General features: G+C 35.2%; 2 protein-coding genes across 10 annotated transcripts in view; both read left to right on the forward strand.

Annotated features, from left to right (window-relative positions):
• CADPS2 (calcium dependent secretion activator 2) overlaps positions 1-27,271 on the forward strand; it is a 556,850-nt gene that overhangs the window by 411,311 nt on the left and 118,268 nt on the right. For all 9 annotated transcript variants that reach the window (XM_079149839.1, XM_079149831.1, XM_079149833.1 and 6 more), the window contains exon 14: positions 16,329-16,430. In XM_079149839.1, coding sequence (XP_079005965.1) covers positions 16,329-16,430 — 102 coding nt within the window. The remainder of the gene's footprint in view (positions 1-16,328; positions 16,431-27,271) is intronic.
• LOC306668068 (peptidyl-prolyl cis-trans isomerase A-like) lies at positions 20,094-25,411 on the forward strand. Its single transcript, XM_079151105.1, has one exon. The coding sequence runs from the start codon at positions 23,135-23,137 to the stop codon at positions 23,627-23,629; it is 495 nt and encodes a 164-aa protein (XP_079007231.1). The 5' UTR covers positions 20,094-23,134; the 3' UTR covers positions 23,630-25,411.

The following is a 27,271-nucleotide window of genomic DNA, read 5'->3' on the forward strand; positions in this document are numbered from 1 at the left end:
TCTAGGTGTGTGCTTTCTGTATGGTACATCTGTGAATAGCACTCAGACATAAAAGAACAGAGTTACACAGAAGAGGCCTGGCTGGTACCAAGACCAAAGAAGAGAGGGAAAAAGAAAGGAAGAAAGGAAAAGTGAGTCAAGGACAGAAGCAGACACACTCCTACAGAATGATAGCCACACCACCCACAGAAACACAGCCACTCACTCAGCCATAGTGCTGCGAAAATTGACAGGAAGGAGAAAAGAGATTTTGAGAGACAATGCACCAGAGGGCAAAGTTCTAGGTTGATGTGTGTGGCTGTACGTCTTAGTTTTGTAAGTCAGGCTAGGGGCGAAGAAACTAAAGCAGCAACACAAAATGGCTTTTATGTCCTGGTTTAATGTAAGACACACAGAATATTCACCCACTCTTCTCCCAGTTAGTTGGGCCATCTTGAGCTGCCGCCTGCCTGACAAAGGCCAGCTCAGATGTGCCAGCTTTTGAGTAGAGAGTACAGGAATACAACATGATTGGAGTTCACACAAAATAACCTCTATTTTCTGTGGATTCCAGATCATACTACGGAGTGGTGGGCACTCTTAATGGGCATCGGGCACATCATCACAGCAGGCTCCCTGCAAACTTCCCAGGTGCCAACATTTCCTCTTGACTATCAGTTCACAGTGTGTCAAATTCCTGCCCCTAATTCACGAGACAGTGGTACATTTTTTAGTAAAATCATAGACCTTGCATCAAATAGGATCACCAAAAGTTTTCACTACTACTGCTTAATTCTGGTGTTGGATGTATGACTTAAATGCTACACTAATCGTAAATATAGAGGTTCATTCTGGGGAGGGTAGGCTTACGCAAGGTCATCTACATGCAATGTGGCAGATATAACAGATTCTGTCCTACCTGCTAAGTACACACAAGCAGGAGGATGTCCATGAGTGCCACCAAAGGATCTTTTATATTCTTTGAGAAATTGTAGGATATCCCTGAATCTGTTTTAATCAAACTTTCTCAGCAATGATATCTGTGTTTACTCAACCTCGATTTTAATACTGAAGCAAAATAATTATGGCATCTTCAACCAAAGGAGAAAGTGAGGAAGAGAAAAGACTTGGCATGTTGGAAATAGCACTGAGCAAGAACTCAAATCATCTGTATTCTTGTCCTGGCTCTTCTACGTACAAGCTATTTGACTTTGAACAATTGGTTCTAATCTGCTTAAGCCTCAGTTTCTCATCTGTTATTGTAATAATCCTACCTGCTATGGATCATAAATGGGTCAGAGAAAATGATGTAAATCCTTTTTGATGATAAAATACTGCTTAAATATGAAGTGGCAAATTTTTACATATAGTGTAGACATTGAACACCTCTTATTCAAAATGCTTGGAACCAGAAGCATTTCAGATCTTGATATTTTTCAGATTTTGGAATATTTGCATGAACTTCACTGGTGGAGTAGCGGTGCTATACAAGTTTGGATTTCAGTGCATTTTGGATTTCAGACTTCAGATTAGAGATGCTTATTATTAGTTAAATAGCATCTGAGAATTGTTCTTGTAAAGACTTATGGTGATCAGGCAGACTTTGAGAGTGTCACTGTTAGAGCAGCTTATGGTAGATGAGTTTCAGGCATTGTGGTTTTCTAGAACCTCTCTTCTCCCACCCATGTTTTTGAGAAAGATTGTAGACCTAATGGAGGAGTGACAAAGACACTAAAAGCTAAAAGCAAAAGCCAGGAATCTCATTATCCAAGGTAAGTAAGTAGACAGAGTGCATCTTAGGGAGCAGTAACCAAGGCTGCCTGATTAATTTCCTTTGTTTTCTATTTATGATAAGCAATTCCTGAATTTTTCTGAAACACTAGGTAAAAGAACCTACTAAAGATAATACAGAGGAAGAGACAGCACACAGGAAACTTTTCAGTACATTAGACATATTGGGTTACCAATGAACAGAAACAAGATTTAGACCTTGTCCAGGACCACAATGTTCATTTTAGCCTTCCTTTCTTCACTATCCGTAACTTCTCAACAGTGAAAAACCCACCATCTGCTTATTCATATGTTCAGCTCCAGTGTGCATGGAAAGCAGTTTCAGAATTTGCTTCCTGGAGTTCAGCACTTGAGTACAGTTCCTTAAGTCATTAACCTTCCTGTTTCCAGTCAAAATGCTGTTTTCCAAAGTTTAATAAGGCAGCAGTCTTCTCCCCTCCTCTTTATGAGGTTACTTCATGCATGCATTACAATATAAATTCCATCCTGGGATCTTGTGATGTCTGGTTAAAGTAGTGTTGGTTTATTTTCTTTTCCTTTTTTTAGGTTTGCACACTGTAAAGCTCACTGCCAGTGCTGTGTGATTCTTTCAGTTCTACTGGTTTTGACAAAGGCCCCATCATCCATCCAGACAGAATAGTTCCATCATCAAAAGGTTCTCCCATGCTCTCTTTGTGTGGCCCAGCATTTCATTGAACTTTCCTCAGTTTATTCTCTCCTTCTACCTTTTTGAGTTATGTTTTTTCCTCCCCTATTTCTTCTTTTCTGATAGAAGCATTTAGACTAGAATTTCCCCCTAAAGATTGCTTTTACTATATACAGAAACTTTATATGTACAGTTTCTTTTTTGACATGGAATTATTTATAAGTACATTTTAAATTTTCTAAGACTATGAAAGTTTTCTGACTTTTTCTCTTGAGAACTGACTTATAACCTAATATTTTTTAAAGACTTATACTCTTTATCTTATTTATTTATTTATTTATTTATTTTTACAGACTGCATTTTGATTCATTGTACACAAATGGGGTACATCTTTTCGTTTCTATGGTTGTGCACGATGTAGCTTCACACCATTCGTGTAATCATACATGTACGTAGGGTAGTGATGTCTGTCTCAGTCCACCATGTTTCATACCTCTGCCCCCCCACCTCATTTCCCTCTATGTAATCTAATGTTCAGAGAATGTGGTTGTGTGATACCAGTTCTTCCAGTGTTTTCTTTATGGCCAAGTATATATCAAATATTGTGAATGTCAGTGTTGTTTGAAAATACTTATATATTGTTTTCCTTGGTGCATTACAAATAAGATTTATATGACTCAACTCTTCTAAGCCCTAATTTTTTTGCTTATCTTCATTTGGGGTCATGATCAAGGTGAGTGGAGATCAGCTACTGCTTAGGTGGTTTGTTCCCTCTATTTCTGTCAGCTTTTGTATTTTTTGAGGCTGTTTTATCAGGTACATTCAAGATTGAAACTGCTAAATCTTTCTGAGAAATGGAAATTATTTTCATTATATGATGACCTTTATCATAATAAATAATAATTTTTATAGTAAAGTCATTTAGGTGATTATTAATGTAGCTCTTTTTGGTATTTTGTATTTTTGTTCATACATATGGCCTTTCTGTGTGCTTGTATTTTAGTGTATTTTATAAATTAAATTCTTATAAATAAATCATTTTTTATTTTGTTTTTTTAATTGTAAACAATGGGGTACAACTTGTTTCTCTGTACATGAAGTAGAGGCATACCATTTGTGTGTTTTTTTATTAGAATAAATAAACTAAATTTTGATTTAATTGTTCAAGAAGACAATTTTCTTTTGATTAGTTCAGTCAACTTAGATTATCACATGTTGATAAAAGTGAATTCATTTCTACCATTTTAGTTTAGGCTTTCTTTTCTGGCTTATATTTTATAAACTTTGTGTTTTCTTTTTTCTTGCTTTTTGTTTTACTAAGGTTATGTCCTTCAGTGTATTGTTTTTTCTCTAATCAGATTACATTTGCCTACAGTTATATACAGGCACATTGCTGAAAATTTAAAGTCATATACTGATCAAAAAATTTCTTCTCCTTCTAAAAAGTACAGGACCATGGAACATTTCATTCCAGTCTCTCCCTTGCTGGCCCACATGCATACAGTGTCTCATATTTCACCTTTATCGTTTCTATGTTATTTTCTAATCCTACAGATTGTTTTTATTATGCTCAGTACTTGCCTGTGTTTAGTAACTGTCTTTCTTGGTCCTAAAAGCACATTCTTTGCCATTTCCAAAGGGTGCTTCCATAGACAGGGATTTTTTTCCTGTGGAATAGTCTTTGTTTCCTCCTCATTTTTTAAAGAAAGTTTTGCTGGGTGTAAATTTCTAAATTGATGGCTACCTTCCCCCAGAACTTTGAAGATCTTCTGACTCCCTATGTTGCAACGTGGAAGGCTATTTCCTCTCATTCTTTTGTGGGTGATTTGTCTTTTTCTCTCTGGAAACTTTGAAGATTATTTTGTTTTTGTGTTTTGTGGGTTCATTATAATTCATCTTTCTGCATATTTCTTTTCATTCATTCTAACTGGGATATGTGTGAATTTCTAATCTACATTGGGCTAGTGTGCACTTCCATTTGTTTATTCTAATTGAGATATGATTCATGTTCATCATCAGTTCTGGGGTATTGTTATCTTTTTATTTTTATTTTATTTTTTTTACTTTTTTTGTAGTTCTTTTTTTAATTTATTTTAATTAAAAATCATAAATTTACATAGGACAATGTTGTTTGATTCATTCTGTTATTTTTTCCCCTTCCCCCCACCCCTTCCACCCCTCTTTTCCCTCTATACAGTCCTTCCTTCCTCCATTCTTACCACCCTCCTTATCCCTAACCCTAAACCTAACCCTAACCCTAATGCTAACCCCTCCTACACCCCCTTATATGTCCTTATCCGCTTATCAGTGAGATCATTCGTCCTTTAGTTTTTTGAGATTGGCTTATCTCACTTAGCATGATATCCTCCAATTTCATCCATTTGCCTGCAAATGCCATAATTTTATCATTCTTCATGGTGGAGTAATATTCCATTGTGTATATATGCCACAGTTTCTTTATCCATTCATCAACTGAAGGGCATCTAGGTTGGTTCCACAATCTGGCTATGGTGAATTGAGCAGCTATGAACATTGTTGTGGCTGTATCTCTGTAGGATGCTGATTTTAAGTCCTTTGGCTATAGGCCAAGGAGTGGGATAGCTGGGTCAAATGGTGGTTCCATTGCAAGCTTTCTGAGGAATCTCCATACTGCTTTCCAGAGTGGCTACACTAATTTGCAACCCCACCAGCAATGTATGAGTGTACCTTTTTCCCCACATCCTCGCCAACACCTATTGTTGCTTGTGCTCTTGATAATTGCCATTCTAATTGGGGTGAGATGAAATCTTAGGGTAGTTTTGATTTGCATTTCTCTTATTACTAGAGATGTAAAACATTTTTTCATATATCTATTGATTGCTTGTACATCTTCTTCTGTGAAGTGTCCATTTCCTTAGCCCATTTGTTGATTGGATTATTTGTATTCTTGGTGTAGATTTTTTTGAGTTCTTTATAGATTCTGGAAATTAGCACTCTATCTGAAGTATGAGTGGCAAAGATATTCTCCCACTCTGTAGGCTGTCTCTTCACATTACTGATAGTTTCCTTTGCTGAGAGAAAGCTTTTGAGTTTGAATCTATCCCAGTGGTTGATTCTAGCTTTTATTTCTTGTGCTATGGGAGTCCTGTTAAGGAAGTCTGCTCCTAAGCCAACAAGTTGAAGGTTTGGACCTACTCTTTCTTCTATAAGATACAGGGTCTCTGGTATGATTCCAAGGTCCTTGATCCATTTTGAGTTGAGTTTTGTGCAGGGTGAGAGATAGGGATTTAGTTTCATTCTGTTGCATATGGATTTCCAGTTTTCCCAGCACCATTTGTTGAAGAGGCTATCTTTTCTCCATTGCATATTTTTGGAACCTTTATCTAGTATGAGAAAATTGTATTTATTTGGGTTTGTGTCCATGTGCTCTATTCTGTACCATCGATCTACCTGTCTATTTTGGTACCAATACCATGCCGTTTTTGTTACTATTGCTTTGTAGTAGAGTTGAAGATCTGGTATTGCGATACCCCCTGCTTCGCTCTTTCTCCTGAGGATTGCTTTAGCTATTCTGGGTTTCTTATTCTTCCAGATGAATTTCATAATTGCTTGCTCTATTTCTGTAAGGTACACCATTGGGATTTTAATTGGAATTGCATTGAATCTGTATAGCATTTTTGGTAGTATGGCCATTTTGACAATATTTTTCTGCCTATCCAAGAACATGGGAGATCTTTCCATCTTCTAAGGTTTTCTTTAATTTCTTTCTTTAGTGTTCTGTAGTTCTCATTGTAGAGGTCTTTCACCTCTTTTGTGAGATTGATTCCCAAGTATTTTATTTTTTTCGATGCTATTGTGAATGGGGTAGGTTTCCTAATTTCTCTTTCTGAAGATTCATCCCTTATGTATAAAAATGCATTGGATTTATGAGCATTGATCTTGTAACCTGCTACTTTACTGAATTCACTTATGAGTTCTAAGAGTTTTCTGGTGGAATTTCCAGGTTCCTCTAAATATATAATCATGTCATCAGCGAACAGGGATAGTTTGAGTTATATTCTCTTCACCAGTTTCTTTCTTGTCTAAAACTATAGTCACCCATATCTTAAGCATGTTTTCTCCTGTGTGTCTTCATGTCGCTGACATATATGTTCCATCTGCTTATTTCTCTAGCTACATTCTGGATCATGTTTGCAGTCTGCCTTCTGGGTCAGAAGTTGGCATTTTTTTCTGTAAGGGGCCACATAGTGACCATAGTAAATATTTCAGACTTTGCAAGTCACGTGGTCTCTGTTACAACTCCTCAACTCTTCCATTGTCCTGAGGATGCCATCATGAACTAGGTAGGAATGAATGTGGCTTGTTCCAGAAAAGTTTTACTGCAGACACAGATGTGGGTCACAGTGTGCCGACCCTTACTCTTTTCCATTCTCTTCAGCTATGACATCTTTTTCACTCACTTTCAACCATTTTAGTTATTAAAATATTTGGTCCTGGAAATCCTATTTGGTTCTTTTGTAAGTCTGCTGTATTTCTTATTCTCTTATAAGAAATCTCTTATTATTTTCTTGGTTTTGATTCCCTATCTTGTTTTCTTAGGTCTTCTATAGTTAATTATTTTTATTCTTATTCTAATAATTGAATTTCTTGGGTGTTTAATTTGTTTCTCCTGCTAACATTTTTGCTGTGGTCACTTGTTTTCTTATGCAGCTAGCATTTTTGGTAATACATACATATTCCTGAAGCTAAACCCTGGGGGTTCTCTAAGGCCTGGTTTGAGAATTCTTACTTCCAAAGATTTGCTGTTGGTTTTCCTTGGTAGTATGTTACTAGAGCTACTTAATTTTCTCTTCTTGGAGGTTCCTCGATAACATGGGGAGTACCTAGCTTTACAAGGTCAGGCCAATGATTCATATTCTTAGGGAACTCTTTTCACTCAGTGAACTAACAGATGGTAAAAACCAACAGATTTTCTTGTTTGCTCTTCTTTACAAAAATATTGGAGTATCAAGTCAACCCACTGTATTAAAGCAAAAAGCACAAGTCACTTCTAAAGAAAAAAAAATATTTGTACATCTTTAAGAGAACCTTCTGGAACCCTATCTGTACTCTCCTCTGCTTCAGTTTACACCTAAGTAACTGCTTCTGATTTGTTACAACTCCACTAAAATATCATTCTCAAATTGGATCCTTCCCTAACACTACAAACTAGATCAGATCTTTATACTTTTGCCCTTCTTAAATTTAATTGTACACTCATTGTGTGATTTTTGTTTCTGTTGTCTACTATAAGCTCATTTAGGGCAGGGACCATTTGTATTATTCTTACCTTTTAGCTCATGACCTGACCAGGTGGTCCATAAGTATGTGTTAAGTAAGTGAATGACTTTGGATCATTTCTTTACAAATTGTATTGTTGATATATTGTGATACTTCTTAAGTAGACTTTATAATTAAATGTTTTTAATCAATCACATATTTTATGACCCATGAAAAAGGCCCTACCTAACTAGAAGAGTGCATAATTTTACCTCCTAGAACTTAATACAGTAAAATGAGATACCCTTTTTAATGTATAAAATTAAAACCAACTGTACCAGATGGTAAAGACCACAGTTGATGTGGTTGCAGAGAAATTAATAATTTCACGCTCTTCAGGTCAGAGTGTAAGCTAAGAGCTCTCTGAAAAAGCAACTTTGCAATATCTGTCAAATACCTGAAAATATCATGCATTTAACCTGATAATATGCTTCCAGTAATTTATCTTGAGGAAATAATCAGGTATCAGATTGTTGAAGCACTATTTATGATAGGAAAAAATAGGGGGAAAGTCTATGTTACTACTAATGGAGAACTGAATAAATTATGGCACATTCATATAATGCAATTTTTTCCATTAGACAGCATATTGGAACATATAAATGATACAAAAAATGTTGACAGTTCAGATTAAGAATCAGAATACACAATATGTTAAGAGATTTACAGAATTAAGACAAGTGATATTTATAAAATGGTTTGACTAGTCATTTCTGGTTGGACATTTATAGGAGATTTTTATTTTTGTCTTTATTTTTCTGAGTTCCTTCTTTCAAATTTACATGTGTATGAAGTCCTTTAATTAACAGCACATGTTATTTTTAAAAACTATAATATTAGATATTAGGCGGACAGTTATATCAGAGAACCAAACTTAATTATTTTTATTTTCATTTTTATTTTAAATTCCCCTCAGTATTTTGTTTTTGTTGAGTTCTAGAATTGTGTACAGCAGTGATCTTAGTCTGGATTAGGCAAACAACATTTGTCCATTGGGTCCCAGGAGAGGCTGGCTATCCATGCCTTGCTGCCCCTGGCACAACACAAAGATGGAGTCAAAGATCTTGTGTCTTCATCAGGTCAAATTATTACTCTCACTATAGAAGTGTCTACTCTTTTATAAACTCTCCAGTGGAATTGGAATGCAGAACAAAATACAAATAAGGAAAGAATTACAGAGGAGTGCTTGTAAAATTAGAGAATACAATTTTAAATTTTCATCCTCTAAAATATTTTCTGACAGAAAATCTGTTTCTTCTATCTCGGTGAACAAATTGGGATAGAATTAATATCTTGTGATTTATAAACTTCAGGGAAAGTAGCAGGACACTAATCATGATTGTATGACCATCTATGAGCATCCAAATGATAGATCATTCTGATTGAAACAATAGGAGGTGTTAGAGGTTAGGAAACAAAAGAGAGGAGATGATTGTTTGCTCCCTCGTCATCTTCCACCATTTCTTATTCTCGTGCTGTGACTTCCTCTCCTTTCCATTCTGTTCACAAATGGATATTGGTGGGAAATACACGAAGTGCAAAGTGACTTTTACCTGCTGTGCTGCAGGCAGAATTGACAATTCAGAAATACCACCCTCTAGGTGTCTCTCCCCTTTTCACTCTCTGGAGGAGGCCAAGATGTCGTACATTCCTCAGAGCAGAAGGCAGGTGAAAAGAAGTCTATAAGAAACTCAAAAGCACCATGAACTTTGGCATTTGTCTACCCAGTATTTGCAAATTAATCTTTTACCACAAACCACCACACTTCCAGGACAAACTTACCTAGTGAGTTGTGGGAGGAAAGAAGGAATTAGGAAAAAAAAAAAAATCTGTCTCATTAATTTAACCAGAATGTTCTATACAGTATTAAGCACTGGTGTATTCATTCAACCCACAAGCTTCCTGAGCACTCTGTATCTAGCACGATTCAGACTCCTCAAGATTATAAAACTAAGGATACATGCATCCCTCAAGTGTCTAGAAGCCATCCAGCTCATTAAAGTGGGTAAGAAAATTCCCACAAAGATGTTATTGTTTTCCATAATAGAAAAAATGTTGATCCACACTGTGATGATCTTTAAGTAGGAATCTCGTGGAGTGCCTTGACTAAATAATTTTGGTGTGTGCTGCTTAAACAAAGTTCAAGATTTCTCTCCTACTGGGCTTCTGGGACCCCTCAATATGCCACAGTTGCATTTTAGAGATCTTGAAAAGGATAACATAATTTTGTATGGTTCAAAAACTATTTAGGACATGGCATGGTGACCCAAAGCTGTAATCCCAGCAACTTGGGAGGTTGAAGCAGGAGGATCATAAGTTCAAAGCCAGCCTCAGTAACTTAGTGAGGCCCTAAGCAACTTAGTGAGATCCTGTCCCTAAATAAAATATAAAAAGGGCCTGAGGATGTAGCTCAGTGGTTTATTTCCCCTGGGATTAATCCCTGGAACAAAACAAAACAAAACAAAAATAAAGAAAAGAAAGAAATATTTACCACTGGGCATAGTGGTGCATGCCCATAACCCCTACTACTCAGGAGGCTAAAGATGGAAGATCACAAATTTGAGGACAGCCTGGGCAATTTAGTGAGACCCTGTCTCAGAATAAAAGAAACACCAAGATCTGGGATGTAGCTTAGTGGTAGAGCACCCTTGGGTTCAATCCTCATATGTATGTCTCTAATGTACTAATTTTAAAAAAATTAAATTTAATTTAAAAAAATTTAATAGAATAAAAACTTATAGAGTAGGGGAAAGGGAAGAGGGAGAAGGAGGATGGGAGGGAAAGAGGAGGTACTGGGGACTGAATTAGAGCAAATTAAATGTCATGCTTATATAATTATGTCAAAAATGAACCCCAGTATCATGTATAACTAATGCACTAATAAAAAAAATTAAAGGTAATTGTGCCCATTCAACTCATTTTCTTAAAGCATATTACAGGATCATTTTTCCTTATAACATCTTTTAGAAAATGCGAACAGCCAGTAAGTTGTTTTTACTCAAATTTTCCTAAAAGAAATGAATATTGAACATGCCAAAATTTATTTTTACTGTTTCATGACTCTCTGAAATTTTTGTTGTACTTTAAAAGGGAATTATAAAACTATTTGAACTGCAAACTATTCAAACATGTCAAGTGAAGCTACAGGTTAGCTCATATCTTAATATTTAAGCAAATTCCTCATTGGTATTTTATCTTCTAAATTCAAATGCCTAATTTTGCAACCCAGTTTGTTTACCCTTTTTCTTCGATGTTGAACTATAATGCAATTGTCCTTTACCTTTGTAGAAAATAATTTCTTATCTGTTCAACCCCCGAAGCCACCAGAAATAATAGAAAAAGGATTCATAATGTATATCCATCCTGTTCCTGAATTATCTTTTTAAAGTATCTTTCCCAATTTAGAGTTTATGTTGCACTTGTGATAGGAAGAATTGGTAATTGAGAGGAGAGGTACATTAGATATAACAGATTTTGTTCACTTGTTTTTAAAATGCCTTAATCTACAATATGAAAGGATAGCACAAAGTATAAAATCCCTTGATCCATTGAGGGATTTTTTATGTCAATAAATATAATCTTCATGAGCTACTTTTAATGATTATGCGTTTCAGTAGAAGTACTGTGTGTGTGTGCACATGCATGCACGCACGCACATGGGTATGTGTATGTGATGGCTGCTCTAAAATCAGAACATGACCCATAGGCAGATGCAAGGTCAGGCTATTAAGCATCAGTGACAGAAGGTTCTATTGTACACATTCTTCAAGTACAATTAACAAAGACAACTGCATTTACTCTTCAGTTTCTTATTATTTAACATCAGAAGGAAGTTCCATGTCATAACTTCTTTGACTTTATCTCCATTTAAAAGTTTATCTACTTGTAATCCGTGTTTTATTACTTGTTCAGGTGTTAAACTTCTCTGAGAGAGTGCTCTATTTTTATTGGAATCTTGTAATTTCAATACTTGTAGGCCCCAGGGAAAACCAAATATATTAAATCTTGATCTACAAGAACACCCTTCCTTCTCATTAGAACCACTTTAATATTTAATTATCAGCCATAGAATTAAACCCCAATTAATATTAGCAACAGAAAATTGGTCTTTTATGTTAGGATTTTAAATAATCCTAAATAACATTTTAACATAGTCTTATATTAATGTCTAAGAGGAATTATTATTTTATTATCTTAAGAGAAAAATTCTATTCTTGAGATTCAAAGTAAATTATTTTGCTACTAACTATAGTGGCAACTATAATTTTTTTGCTAAGTGTAAAGACTTCCTGTCATTTGCTAGTGATCTTTTAACCCAGAATACTAAACTACACTTCCTTCTTCTGTTTGCTTTTTACCAAATTTCCTATTCTACATGAAGCTGTATGATTAAAAAAAAAATTGTTCCAAATAATTTACATTGTGCTAATAAGCAATAATCATAATTAGGCATATAAGTCATAAATTACTATAATCTTATATAACTGATATTTATATATCCTATATACCACTCATTTGTTTCCTCAGCTTATTTGCATTGGGCATCCACAGTATATCAGCCACTGTTCTAGGTGCTAAGGATACAGAACAAAAGAAGCAGACAATAGGTAAAAACATCATCTTTGATTGTTACCATTTATACAATGCCCAGCAATAAAGTAAAGCAAAGGAAAGAAGGGCTATGGGAGTAGGAAATGACATCTTCATATGATGGTTGGAGAGCACCTCACTGTTGTAAGTCATGTAAGTAGCATGGGTACACCAAGGGATGAGCTCTCAGCATTTGCAAAGGCCCTGAGGCTGGTCCATGCTGCCTATGGGAGGACCAGCTAGGAGGCAGGGGTGAATGGGCGCAGCAAGGGAGGAGATAGATGAGATCAGACAGGTTAGTGTGAAGAGCAGATGAGATCAGACGGGTTAGTGTGAAGAGCAGAGCTCATATAAGGTCTTGACTTTTACATGAAGTGCCACCATTAAATGGCTTTGAGTCAAGAAGGACTGTGATAGAATGTGCTTCAGGAGTCTTGCCGTGGTGCATCACCAATACTTGGAAAAAAAAAAAAAAAAAGTGCTCAGGTGAAAGACCAAGGAGGCCACAGCAGTACTCAGGGGAAAGCTGATGGGTAGGGCTCCGGAGGAGCAACAGTAGAAGTGGTAGGGATGATTGGGTTCTGATATGTTGTAGAAGTCGACATGACAAATTAATTTGTAAACTGAGATCATATTAGGTAGCCTTTTAAAATCTCTTGCTTTAAGTCGACTAAAACTACTCATATAATATAACTGACTTAAGTTTCTCTCTAGGCTTCTGCAAATATGTATAATGAATCAAAGAACAAGTTTCAGGGTTTGCATTGTTAAGGTCTTCTTTAACTGTATGACTGACTCAATAGGAAGCATCTTAATTTAAAATTTACTTGTTTTCCACCTTATGCAAGTAGTACATAAGGTCTGATGTAAGAAAGAATATTTAAAATACTTCTGCCATATTGTTTCTCACATATAGTTTCCATGGTTTAACAGGGTTTTTAAAAATCATTTTTACTTTTCATTATTTTCCATGAGAATATAGGGGAAAGACAGTAAACATGAGAGCTCACTAGTAAGCTCTAAGATAACTCAGTAAAGCACTAAGAGCTCTGGCTTTGGATTGCAAGAACCTGGGTTCCAGTCCAGGCTCTCACTTTCCAGCTGGGTAGCCTTGGAGAAATAATTGAACCCCTCTGAGCCTCAGTCTTGCTCTCCAGGAAACTGGAGACAGAATTGCTATGAACGTTCCATGCTATTCTACATACAAAACAGCACAGTGCCAGGTGCATCTTTGGAATTCTGTAATTTGATAATTGCTCTGTTTGTTTTTACTAATACCAGTGATAAGAAAAATGTCAATGACACAGGTGTTCATATTTATTGGCATAAATTGTAGAAGAAATTGTTTCCTTTAGGCTTGATTGCAACAAAGTCGCCATTCATACCCAGTAATTCAGATTAGAAGGCCACTTCAACAACATTATATTCAGAACTTAGCCTCTTCAAGGCAGTATCCTAAAAGGCATGTCAGTAAAGGCAAACCCAAGTTGTTAAATGTGGTATTTAACCCATCTGATTTGTACCTAGGTTAGTAATTAATTCAGTAAAAGAATGATCCTTCCTTGTATGCAACTCTTTATCTTAGTGAAGTTGACAAAAATGAGCAACCCCTGACTTACTCTCTCGTTTCTCATCACCCGCACCCCTGACTCCATTCTACCAGTCAGTCAGTGTATGCCAGTGAAGTTCAATATGACAGGATAACGTATTCTATAGTGGTAGATCATGATCTCCTTTGACATTTCAACCAAACAGGAAAATTTACTCAACTCTATAATCATATGGCATCTGCTAGAGAGATAATCTAAGGGATAGTGTTGATCATCAGAATAGTGGGGATAAGTTCTTTGCTCTTTTTCATCAAGTTTGTTTGTACAGTCATGCTTAGTGAAATAACCTATATATATCTTTATCAGTTTTGTTTTTTTTTTTTTTTTTTTTAGTGTGTGTGTTGCGGGGATGGTAACTGGGGATTGAACTCAGGGGCATTTGACCACTGAGCCACATTTTTGTATTTTATTTAGAGACAGAGTCTCACTGAGTTGCTTAGTGCCTTGCTTTTGCTGGGGCTGTTTTTGAACTTATGATCCTTCTGCTTCAGCCTGCCGAACCACTTGCATTATAGGCGTGCGCCACCACATCCAGTTTCATTAGTTTGTATTGCTATGTAATCACATCATTTAGGTCTAGTTTTTATCTAAATGCCCCAATTCCCAGATTAATGATTAAATAGAACTCTTAGGTGCATTTGTGATCATTGATCATTGTCAATGCTTATTCAGGTTGCCTTCATTTTTGTGTTAACATTTGTTAAAGAGGAGTTGATTGCAAAAATTCATTTCTAAGTTAACATAAACCACTGGAATTAGCCCACAGTTCATGGTATCATAATTTATACAGATTTTTTTTATATATGGGTTTTTTATATATGGATTTTTTATCCTCCCTAAAATTTTTGAAAGGCCAATATTTAGTTTTTCCATAGTTAATATTCAAAATGCATTCTGAAGGAGTAAATGTGATTGGTATATTATTCTGAATGCAAAATCATATAATTGATATTTCCCTATATTAGAAATGAAATATAATTGAAAGAAATGTTTTCAGAGAATAAATTCTAATGGCATGTAAATCTCTGAAGTAACAAATTACTTATTCTGTATTAGAAAAAAAATCCTCATACTTAACTGATGCTTTCATAAGAATAAAATGTCATCGTATCAGTGTGATTTAGGTATAACTTTAAAAGTTAATTGCTTTGTACTAATTGTTTAATGAGCACTAAATGTATGTGCATACATACATATACAAAGGTGTGTGTGTATGTATACATACACATATAATGTGTGAATATGTATATATAATTGGAATAAAGAATAAAAATCTCATTAACCAAGTTATCTTAAGACTTTTCTTTGTTTTTAATATTTCTTACTTCTGTGTATTTTATACATGAACATTAAAATTAATGCACTGGAATTATAAATGTATTTATCTAGAAATTCAAATATAACCTTGAAAAAAATAAACTAATACGGGAAAAAGTCTGTTGTTAATTGTCAAATGCAAAAGACTCATTTTGTTGTACAATACATAAACAATTTGAAATGAATACAAGATAATATGTTTATTTTTTCTGTGCTAAAAGAGTTAAAATTTACATGTTCAAAACTTGAGGTTATTGCTATACAACCAGAACCTTAAGTTGATACAGAATAAATTTTAATTCCCTGCTATGAGATATGGAGTTTTCTAATTTGTTTTAATTTGTTATACATGATAGTACAGTGTATTTTGACACATCATACATAAATGGAGTATAACTTCTCACTCTTCTGGTTGTACATGATGTAGAATCACACCAGTTGTGTAGTCACATATGCACATAGGGTCATAATGTCCAGTTCACTCTACTATTCTCCTGCCTCTGTCCCTCCTCTTAGATGTATTTTATACTTTCAATTCTAATCTTAATAAAAGTTTTCAGTCTTCATACTTACTTTTGAAACTCTTAATGAAAACTCACTGATTCCATAAGGATATTTAGTTAAACATAAAAATCTTGAAAAAAAATACTTTTCCTCTATATATACTTTCATTCTAATACTTAATGCCCATATATTTAAGAGTAAACATAAATATGTATCCAAAATTTCTTACAATAATTTTTTTCTTGAAATAATTAATATTAAATCTCCAATATATTTCATGTTGGGTTACTTTCTGTTCAGAAGAGAACAGTTAAGGCATTTTGACTTACAGTCACTATTTTTTAATATTTCCATTCAAAGGATATTCATTTAGTTGGTCAAATGTTTGGTATCACTATCAAACACGTTTCACTGCCATTCTCAAGGACTAGTTATTGCTTTCTGTAGAACTGGAAAATGTTTATTGTCATCTTTACCAATTTGCCTTTTCCTTAATCATTTAAATTTGTAGTGTGTGTGTGTGTGTGTGTGTGTGTAAATATATATAGAAGTAAATACCAATACAAATTACTGAATCTGATTTTCCCTCCCAGGCCTGATGGAATTGGAACAGTTTCAATAGAAGAAAAGGAGAAATTTGAGGAAATAAAAGAAAGACTCTCTTCCCTTTTAGAAAATCAGATAAGCCATTTCAGGTATATATCCTATTCATCAATACAAGTATTTATTTTTGCATATTGTTTAACCTCCATCTTCCTCCAAACTGTTTGTTATATCTTCCTGCCACTGCTCAAGAATAATCATTAGTCCCTGATGGCCTACAGAGTGTGATTTGCATTTTTCAGTGTGATCACCTTCCCAGCCTGCCATTCATTTTCAACCACTCTCAGGTTACTCCGTCTCCTGTACTAACTATCCACTGTACTCTTGCTTGCCTTGGTGTTTTCCCTCCAGCTCTGGTGACCATCGCTCCTCCTCTCTCTGTCACCAGGCAGAGATTCCCAAGTTCTGCCTCGATGGTGAGCCTTTCGCAGTTATTCCAGCGAAGAATGTTCCAAAGTCTGTTAGCAGTTATTGTCTGTTTATTCACTTGTCACTTATCACACAGTAATGGCATATATTGCTTAAGTCATTTGTGATCCTCGTATTTAGATTGTGAGAACATGAGCCCCCATGCACAGCATAGTTCCTCGCTCAAAAACAGAAAAAGAAAGAAAAAGGAAAATATTAGCTTTAATACTAATCAACATTTACAGAGTGAAAGATAAATACTTTGATAATCTTCTTTTCCCCTTACTTTTAGTTAGCTCAAAAGAAAGTGATGGTTAGAAACACAAATATGCCAATATATTTTCTTTTTCTATCACTTTTTATTAGATCCTATAAAATGTTGCCATGTCAGTGTGTTGGGTCTTATAGCATGTCTCCTGTGATGTGCTTTTGTGATATAGAATCATTTCATGTTAATTTATTGAAAACATAAACCTGTAAATATACGTCCCCCAAACTGTAATTTACCCATTTGGATGCTAAATGAATGACCATTCTGAGCCCCCATATCCTTATGTATAATGTTAAATGATACTGAAGTTTGGGCTGGGGATATAGCTCAGTAGTAGAGCACTTTTCTGACATGCACAAGGTTATGTGTTCAATCCCCAATACTGCCAAAAATGTATATATCAATTATTGATATATACACTTATGCTAAATATATGTATATTTAGCATCTATTCCCTTATATTTGTAATTCTCAGCTGAAGCTGAGCTGGTACTGCAGCCTTAGGGCACATAGATGAAGGAGAGTTATGGTAGAGTCAGTTATTTAGTTCTGGATATAGACATGCAATGCATGGGGCAGTCCCACACTGGAGAGTTATTTTACCCAAGAGGCCAGCATGTGTAGATCAGAAAACACTGTCCTCAACAGAATAGCTGAATTTAGCTTGTGAACTTGAGAGTTAATTCTCTGCATGAAATTCTTCTAGAGTTTATTTTTTAAATGCATACAGAAAGGTTTTTTTATATTGATAGTGATCCATTTCTGCATTCACTGTTATTGAAAGGGTTATTTCTTAGGTGGTGTAGACCCCTGTAAATTGGTTTTAAATTTCTTTTAGTGAAAAGCAATGCAATTTTTCCCTTTTTGCCATTTTTAGGACAGAGCTCACCTGTCCATTGATTATGTACTTTATCAGTAACTCTCCACATCTCAAGTTATGGTTACAAGTTACTGCAGTCCTTCCTGCAAACTGGTTTAAAAAATAAACATATATGCTTACTTGCATATAGGTCTCAGGCAGGGCAGGCTTTCGGATAGACTTGTTTATCATCCTCCTTCATAGACTGGCAGCAAGAAGTCTACAGAACTTCTCAACCTCACATTCATATATTCCATTTCATTTGAAGGAAAAACTGGTGTAGTCTGTAATTCTCAAAATCATGAAAGTTTCCTTAGAATATCCTACAAATTCTCTTTTAGGTATCATTTGTCCTAAATACATTATACTCCTAGTTCTGAACTAAAACCAGTAGCTCAAGCAAGTTCAGGTACCGGATACCTCAATCAGTTCCTGTTACTCAGGTGGGGTCACTATGACTGAGTTAGATTAATTGGAACCTTCCACCAGGGGGGAAATGCAAGTCTCTCACACTGCTACCCAGGATCTACATAAAAGAGGCAAGGGACAGTAGTGTTCACATGATTTATTATATTTGTCTTCTCTCTTAAAGCTCTGTTTCCTTACTTCTTTTATGGTACATCCTCTTTGCTAATTTCTGTGAAGATGTAGGCTACAATCCCTTTTACTTTTGTTTGGTGCAGGACAAGAATTGAAATTATTTGGTCTAGACATTTGGGTTGACTTTTATAGTTTCTTGGATGTTTATAGTGCTTTTATATATTTTAACAGTTTTAACTTTCCTAAGTTTGTGGAAAACCAGAAAAGAAGAAAGGATACTGAAATGGAAGAAGTTTTAAGTAGCCATCTAGGCAAATTTAGAGGAATAATTATTAAAATTATCTATTAGAACTATTGTAAGAATTTTTCCAAAATTTCTTCCGTAGTTACTTGTGTTAGAATTTAAAAAGCATATGAATTGCTTGTGAACTCGTGTTAAAAAAGCATGATATTTATCACAACTCTTCTATAGGAATTTGTCTATTTAAACCAAATGATATTCTAGAAATTAATTTCAGAAAACATAATGAGGCAAAATAAACATAAATGAAGAATTTCTGGTCACAGATGGCAGACTGAAAGAAGAAAAAACTGGTAACTTGAACACAGGTCTGACTTAGTGTCCTGACACAACCTGACTGAAACAACAGAACAGTATTTCTCAAGAAGGCATAAACCCACAGGAACAGCAAGAGTAAGAGAGGGGAAAATGGCAAGAAAAAAATTGTGAAAAGTGTTCTGGAGGTCAGATGGATGAATGGGATCTAATGGTATCTAATCCAAGAAAAAAAGCATAAATAGGCAATGTGAAATTTTATAACTACCAAATATTTAGGAATTGACAGTTTCTAGCCCCTCTAAAAAATAAGAGTGAAGAATGGTTTGCTGTGAATCTGAGCAGAAGCATTTATATCCCCAGCTCTCTTTTCCAACTTAGCTCTCCTGCACTGGCAGGAGCCTGCACATACATTCTCTGGAGAGGATAAAAACAGATGGTACCTGGGCAGGGGTGGCAGAGGAGAGAAACATAAGGCAGAGTAAAAGGTAGAAATGGGGAGATTAAATACACAATTATTCTGAAATTCAGAAATCACAAACCACTTTCATTGCATATCACTAATATCTTACCCTGGGTCTCTGATGAGCCCAAGAAAGAAGACCTATAGCTATGAATAGCAAAGATTTCTATTCACACAGCTCAGCTAGTTTCCCCCTTGCAAAGACCAGTGTCTGTAAGTACCACCTAGACTCCCTTCACTTTTTAATACTATATTTCTGAAAATGATCATATGCCTACATCATCAGACATTTGAGAAAAGCATATACTATGGAAGCCAGAGCCCATTACAAGTAAATGACAAAGGAAAATTTTTAAAGCCGCTAGGAATAAAACCAAAATTATATGAGGCGGAGGAAAGCAGGGGAAAGTATTGTTTATCTCCTCAGAGAAGTTTGGAAGGTAGAACATTTGTAAAACAAAAACAAGACAAAAAAGGGAAAAAAAATCTCAGAGATAAAATAAGAACCCTTAGAAATTATATGCAGGGCTGGGGTTGTGGCTCAGTGGTAGAGCGCTTGCCTAGCACGTATGAAGCACTGAGTTCAATTCTCAGCACCACATTTAAATAAATGAATAAAATAAAGGTCTGTCAACATCTAAAAAAAAAAAAAAGAAATTATATGCAAATGTCACACATACAACATGCAAACATACTGTTGAGAGATTTCGTCAAGGAACACTTCCAGAAAGTAGATCAGGAATGGAAAACAGGAAAATTGCACCAAAAAGATAAGAAAACTTAAGTATCTGTTTAGGCATTTCATCCTCACAAATTAGAAGAATTCTAGAAACAGCTAAGGCTAAAGGTAGAAATTATCAATAAAATTATTCAAAAAGTTTTTCTAGAATTAAAAGACTTTAAGATTTTAGATTGAAAGAACTCATTGAAAATCCAGTAAACTGGACTAAAGATACTCTTCAGGGTATCTTTTCATGAATTTTTAGAAACTTGATGATTAAAATAAATTATCAAGTTTTCTGGAAAGAGAAAATAGATTTCACACAAAGAATCAAGAATCAGGATATTTTCAACACTGATGTATTCCATAAATACTTAGTACCTACTATGTCAGGCAGTGAACAAAAACTAAAGACTCATCTGCTGCTCTCATTTTAAGAAGCACCACTGATCTCCAAAAAACAGTACATCCATGACTTTATGATTCTGAGGTGTTTCTACCTAGAACTCTGTACCAGCAAAAGTTTCCATTAAGGGTAATGGTAGTCACGAACTTAAAAATATGCTTCCTATATTTCCTATGGTAAACTGTAGAGTTCACCAAAACAAAGGAGGAAACAAGAGTTACAGTCATTGAAAGTGGAAATCAGTGTGACAATTTGAAAGAGAAGGGGAAGAATAATGATTAAGAGAAGACCCCCAAAGTGACTGTTGAGCTTAAAGATCAAAGAAACATAAATAGACAATACAAGTAAACATGTCAAGAGACTGAAAAAGAATTTGGAGTTGTATTCATTACATCCTATCAGTTGCCCTGGAATTTGGAATTTTATTTGATTAAGTATATGAAAAGGAAATTTAAATAAAATTAAGAATTATAAACAAAACATTGAGTAAGTCATACAAAGTAACCATAATAAATACTGTATCCCACTTGTCTAGGACATTATATAGTAAATGTAGATGCTGAATTTTGCTCTAATACCCTACAAATGATGTAAACTATATTAGACAGATGGGAAGAACAGAATTATGTTTCCATTAGTCAAAGTGATCATGAAAAAAAGTTACTAATGTCCAAGATGGAGAACTGAGGAATTATATTCACTCTCTCTCACCTGAAACAATTGAAAAATCAGACAAAAACATGGGGAAGCCAAGCACAGTGACACATACTTGTAATCCGAGCAACTCAGGAGGCTGAGGCAGGGGGAATCACAAGTTCAAGGGCAGTATCAGCAACATAATAAAATTAGAAAGGACTGGGGATGTATTGTAACTCAGTTCTAGAATGACCTGGGTTCAATCCCCAGTACCAGGGGGAAAAAAAGTATGGAAAAAATGTTTTATATAATATGTAAGATAATAAATAATAATTACAAGGACAGTTTCTGAGAGATGGGGAAAATGAAGCAAGCCTTTGGTGGTCCTTGCTTGTAGCCAGGAGAGTTTCCAGCCCAAGGCCCCCAGCAGAAGAACCTAGGTAGAGCCAGCTGGAGTCCAGGGAAGCCAAGGCAGCCAGGATTTTTCAGGTCAAAGTTCTTAAAAACAGAGAGACAGAGGAGGAGGAACTCCAGGTATTTGCAAAAAGTACCTGAATTCTCCAGCTAAATATTAACCATGGCATGTGAGGAAAGTATCCAAAGTCTGATAAAGAGTCACACAAAAGGATTACAGGAGGAAATCCCTTGTGCTAGGCAGAGCCAGTAGCGCTTCCAGTTTGTGTTTCCAAGAGTAAATCACCTTCTAATTGACTTCTAATGTCAGATAGTGTCCCTTTAAGGGCTTTCCCCTAGCAGTGGGAAAAACAAGCCCTAAAATGAACACTGCCCTTTCTCTCCTAAAGGTGATTAAAACCAAGGCTCAAGAGGATCAAACTATTTCCAAGTAACCTAATTATGTTCTTGAACAGAGGTCAAGAGTATTTAAAGGAATACAGAAATGTCCAGCCAGTCATAACTGAGAAATGATGCAGAATATAGAAATAATAAAAGAAAAGCAGGGCATTAAAAGAATTATCACTATTGTGTGTCATTCATTCCATTAAGAATGCGAATGGAAAACCTATACATTATCTTATACTTAGTAGTCAAAGACTGAACGTTTTCTACCTAAAATCAAAACAATGCAAGCATGTCTGCTATCATAACTTCTATTCAAAATAGTACTGGATATGCTACCCAATACGAGAAAAATTGAAACAAATGCATCTAGATGGGAAAGGTAGAAGAAAAGTTTTCTATTTGCTTATAACATCATCATGTATGAAGAAAATCCTATAGAATCTGTAAAAGAATTCTTTAATCAGTGAGTTTGGATATCTCGAGACCTCAGCTAAACATGTAAATGTCAATTTATTCCTATATACCGGCTACTAAAAATCAGAAATTGAAATTTTAAAAGAATAGAAGGGCAAAAGAAAGCTATAAATTATTTAGTAATCATCCTGAGGAAAGATGTATAAAACTTGTATGCTGAAAAATAAAAAGTATTGCTGTTAAAGAAAATTAAATAAAGGGAGAGAGATCCTTGTACTCATGAGCCATAAGACTCTAATACTGTTGAGATGTCAGTTCTCCCAAACTGACCAATAGGTCCAATGGTATTGCTATCAAAATCCTAGTAGGACTTTGTATAAGTTAACCTGATTCTAAAATTTATATGTGAATGCAAGAGTTATTAAAATAAGTATTGAAATGCTGATATGACCTGATTTCAAGATACATGAAGCAATAGTAATTGATAGCCTGCTACTGAGTCAAGAAATAGGTTCACATACATATATGGTTTATTGATTTTCAATGAAGATGCAAAAGCAACTTTAAATATACTTTTCAACAAATGGTGCCAAACTATTGTATGTTCAAATGAAAATTATTCACCTCAGTCCACACCTGGCAACTGATATAAAAGTTAACTTAAAATAGTAAGCCTGGCTTTCAAGAGGCTGCTGCAGCCTGTGGCCATTCTCTGTCAGCCATGGTCAACCCTACTGTGTTCTTCGACATCACCTTCGATGGCGAGCTGTTGGGCCGCATCTCCTTTGAGCTGTATACAGACAGAGTTCCAAAGACAGCAGAAAATTTTCATGCTCTGAGTACTGGAGAGAAAGCATTTGGTTATAAGGGTTTCTGCTTTCACAGAATTATTCCAGGATTTATGTGCCAGGGTGGTGACTTCACATGCCATAATGGCTCTGGCAGCAAGTCCATCTATGGGGAGAAGTTTGATGATGAGAACTTCATCCTGAAGCATACAGGCCCTGGCATCTTGTCTATGGCAAATGCTGGACCAAACACTAAAGGTTCCCAGTTTTTCATCTGCACTGCCAAGACTGAGTGGTTGGATGACAAGCATGTGGTCTTTGGGAAGGGGAAAGAGGGCATGAACATCGTGGAAGCCATAGAGTGCTTTGGGTCCAGGAATAGCAAGACCAGCAGGAAGATCACCATTACCAACTGTGGACGACTCTAATACATTTGACTTGTGTTTATCTTAACCATCAAACCATTCCTTCTGTGGCTCAGGAGAGTACTCTTCCACCCCATCTGCTGGCAATATCCCATAATCTTTGTGCTCTCGCTGCAGTTCTTTGGGTTCCATATTTTCCTTATTTCCCTTCCAAGTCTAGCTGGACTGCAGAGTTAAGTTTATGATTATGAATAAAAACTAAATGACAAAAAAATATAGTAAACCTAGAAAATGAATGAGAAAAATCTCTGTGTCCTTGGTCTAAGCAAGTATTCTTAAATAAAACACCAAAATTGTGATTTATAAATGGAAAACATGTTACCTTCATCAAAATTAAGATCTTTTGATCTTTCAAATACATCATTAAAGAATACAAAGTAAGTCATAGAATAGGAGGAAATATTTACATAATACATATTCCATTTCACAAGACTTTTATTCAGAACATACAAAGCTCTTAAATCTTAATTATAAGGAATGAATCAACCCAATGTAAACAAAGATTTCACAGATGTTTCATCAAAGATATAGCAAAAAAGGAATATGAAACATCCCTACTGAGCATTATTACTTAACAGGGAAATGGAAACTAAAACTGCAGTTATGTACTACCACACATACCTTTTAAGATAGCTAAAATTCAAATCAAAAAAACCTTGACCATAACAAATGTTGGCACAGATGTGGAGAAATGAACTCTGAAATGCTAGCTATAGGAATGTCAATATACTATCTTGTTTGGAAACTAGACTGTAGCCAATTCTTAGAACTTTAAACACCTATCACAGGACCTGGTCATTTCATTTCTAGGAATTTTCCCAAGATAAATGAAAGCCTATTTCTATACAGAGACATTGATATGAATGCTCAGACCAGCATTATTCATAATAACCAAAGGATAAAAACAAACCAAATACTTATCAATAAGGAATAGATAAACAGTGTATTTCTTGCATTGGAATACCACCCAGTAGTATAAGGGAATGAACTGTTGAAGCATACAGCAGTATGTATTAATATCAAAATTATGCTGAAGGAGAGAAACCAGACCCTCAGAGGTATGGTTTGGGTCCAGTATGTTCTTCTCTCCCAAGAACCACATATTGTATATTCCTCCTTACATACAGTTCTAGACATGCAAACCAATCCAAATGATAGAAAATCAAACAGTGGTTTCCAGCAGGGGTGGGGGAGAATATTCAGGGACCAGAAATCACCTTGTTTGTGGTGATGGTTTCACAAGGGCATATATATGTCAAAATTTAACCACATTGTATACTTTAAATGTGTGCAGTTCTTTGTATGACATACCTATAAATAAAGTTATTTTTAAAAAGAGATGCAGGGCTGAGGAATGTGACTCAGTAGTAGAATATCTGCTTAGTGTGTGCAAAGCCCTGGTTTCAACCTCAACACTGAAAAAAAAAAAAAAGACGAAGAAGAAAATAAATAGTAAGGACTTCTCCTGCAGTGGGAAGTTAGGATAACACATAAGACTCAAAATCAAGAATTAAAATTATTAGTGTGCAATTTAAGGATGTCAACTTAAAGGTTGACATGTTTTCCTCTAGGAAAGCACAAATTATAAACAAACATAAAAAGACTTGTTTTTCACAATAAAAGCCTTTCAGAAGAAGTTTTCTCTTTAGACGATGTACATACACAAATTTGATAAAAATAAATAAATGCATTTAAAAATAAACAAGAAAAATGATTAATCATAGGGCAGGTCTATGCAGTCTCATTTATGTTTGAGATTAATTTACCAAAATTTGAATGATGCTAACTTCAGGAACTAGGGAGATAGCTCACTCAGTTACTAGAGTGCCTGCCTTGTAAGCACAAGGCCCTGGGTTCAATCCCCAGCACTGAAAAAAAAAAAAAAAAAAAGAAGAAAAGAAAAGAGGTTAACTTCAATTTACTCAGATTAGTTATTAAACATGGCTGGATTTTATTTGGTAATGGAGTATTTTCCATTTTGCCTTGCCATTACAGAGCTGAGAGAGTAGTAAAAACTCAAAATATTTATTTTAAAAAGCAGAACAAAATGATTCCCCTTCTTTTAAAACTTGTTTTGTGAAAATTAATTAAGCTTCTGTGTAGTTATTTTCTGTACTTTATTGATTCAGGATTACTTGTACTCTGTAAATGTGTTGAATTATTTACACATCATGGGCAGCTAATGCTAATGCAGAACATACCCAAGGAGACCTCAGAGTCCCGAAATGCTAAATGTAATCTGGGGATCAGTAACATTCCATTCATAAAATGTGTCACCCACGGGTTAGTAGAAATAAACAATAGGAAAGACAATGGATGGATTATGCAAATACACTGAAAAGATTAAGCAGGGGGAGGAAACTACAAGAACCTAATTTGTGTTTTATTTAAACATGGATTACGGTTTATAGTATAGAAAATGATTAAAGCTACTTTGCTAATTTGCTAATACTCTAAAACACCACTGCACAGAGAAAACTCTTAAAATAAATGAGTTGTGGATTTTTTTTAGGGAGAGTGTATAATGGGGTCAGTAGAAGCAAGGTTAAGGAAAATTTTAACAGTAAATAAAATGATAAACAGTATTCTGAAGGAAAAATGGTGACTATATTGCTTTAATTTACATTTATCTGTGGCGAGTGAAACTCTTATGAAACTAAGACCTAATCCTGAGTTATATTCAATTACTGCTTTGTTCTAAAAGGAAGAGAGAAATAAGTCTTTTTCTTTAAAATTATACATAAAACAATTATACTTAAAACATGATTTGGGGGAAACCTGTTCGAATTACAGTATGAAAAAATTTATTTCATTATTACATCTGAGAAAATAAGTCCACTAAATCCCTAAATAATGGAAAAGGACATGAAGATGAATAAACTTCTTTCTAAGTCATGAGTTTGCAGATTTCTAAGCCAGAGCAAGATGGCAGCCTAAGGGAAGCCCAGCTGCCTATAGTCCTTGATTGTGAGGAAGGAGTGATAGTCCTGGAAAGGGATGCTTTGCTGGATCTGGTTCCACAAGTAAAGAGCTGGGGCAAGGTGAATTAGCTCCGATACTCAGTACTCTTTAAGTGGAAATTGACCTGAAGAAGGAGTCCCTTGTAAAGAGCAATGAATGTGTTACCACATTGTGGCAACTGACTTTAAAAGGAGGCCGTTCCTCTCCCCGCCCCTCTAACCCTGATTTCAGAACATCCCCATTACCTGTCTGCCCTCCAATTGTTGCTATTTAGTTGGACTATGTGGAGCTAGAAGTAATTTGGGACAAATAACTGTGCTGACAGATGAAGTTCAGAGGGTTTGTGTGATGTACGAAGAAAGAAGAATTAGTCACCATGGTAGCAAGGTGAAGTATCAGCAAAAGGGACAGGGGAACTTGTCCTGGAAGCTATGTGTGCAGACGTTTCCATCTCCAAACACACTAGTTATGGGAAGAAATGGGAGAAATCATTTCATTTTCTCCTAGAGCTTTAATAACAACAAATCTTAAACAAGAAATTATTAGGTAGTGCATATTAATTGTTTCTGTGAATGACCCTTGGCGCTCTTTTTAATTGTACTCTTTCAGTACATGCTTCATCCAAACTTAAAAACTTTTTCATCACAGTTGACACCTTTATTATTTAAAACTTTTAAATCATAG

This window comes from Sciurus vulgaris (genome assembly GCF_902686455.1).
Source record: "Sciurus vulgaris genome assembly, chromosome: 8".
NCBI lineage: Eukaryota > Metazoa > Chordata > Mammalia > Rodentia > Sciuridae > Sciurus > Sciurus vulgaris.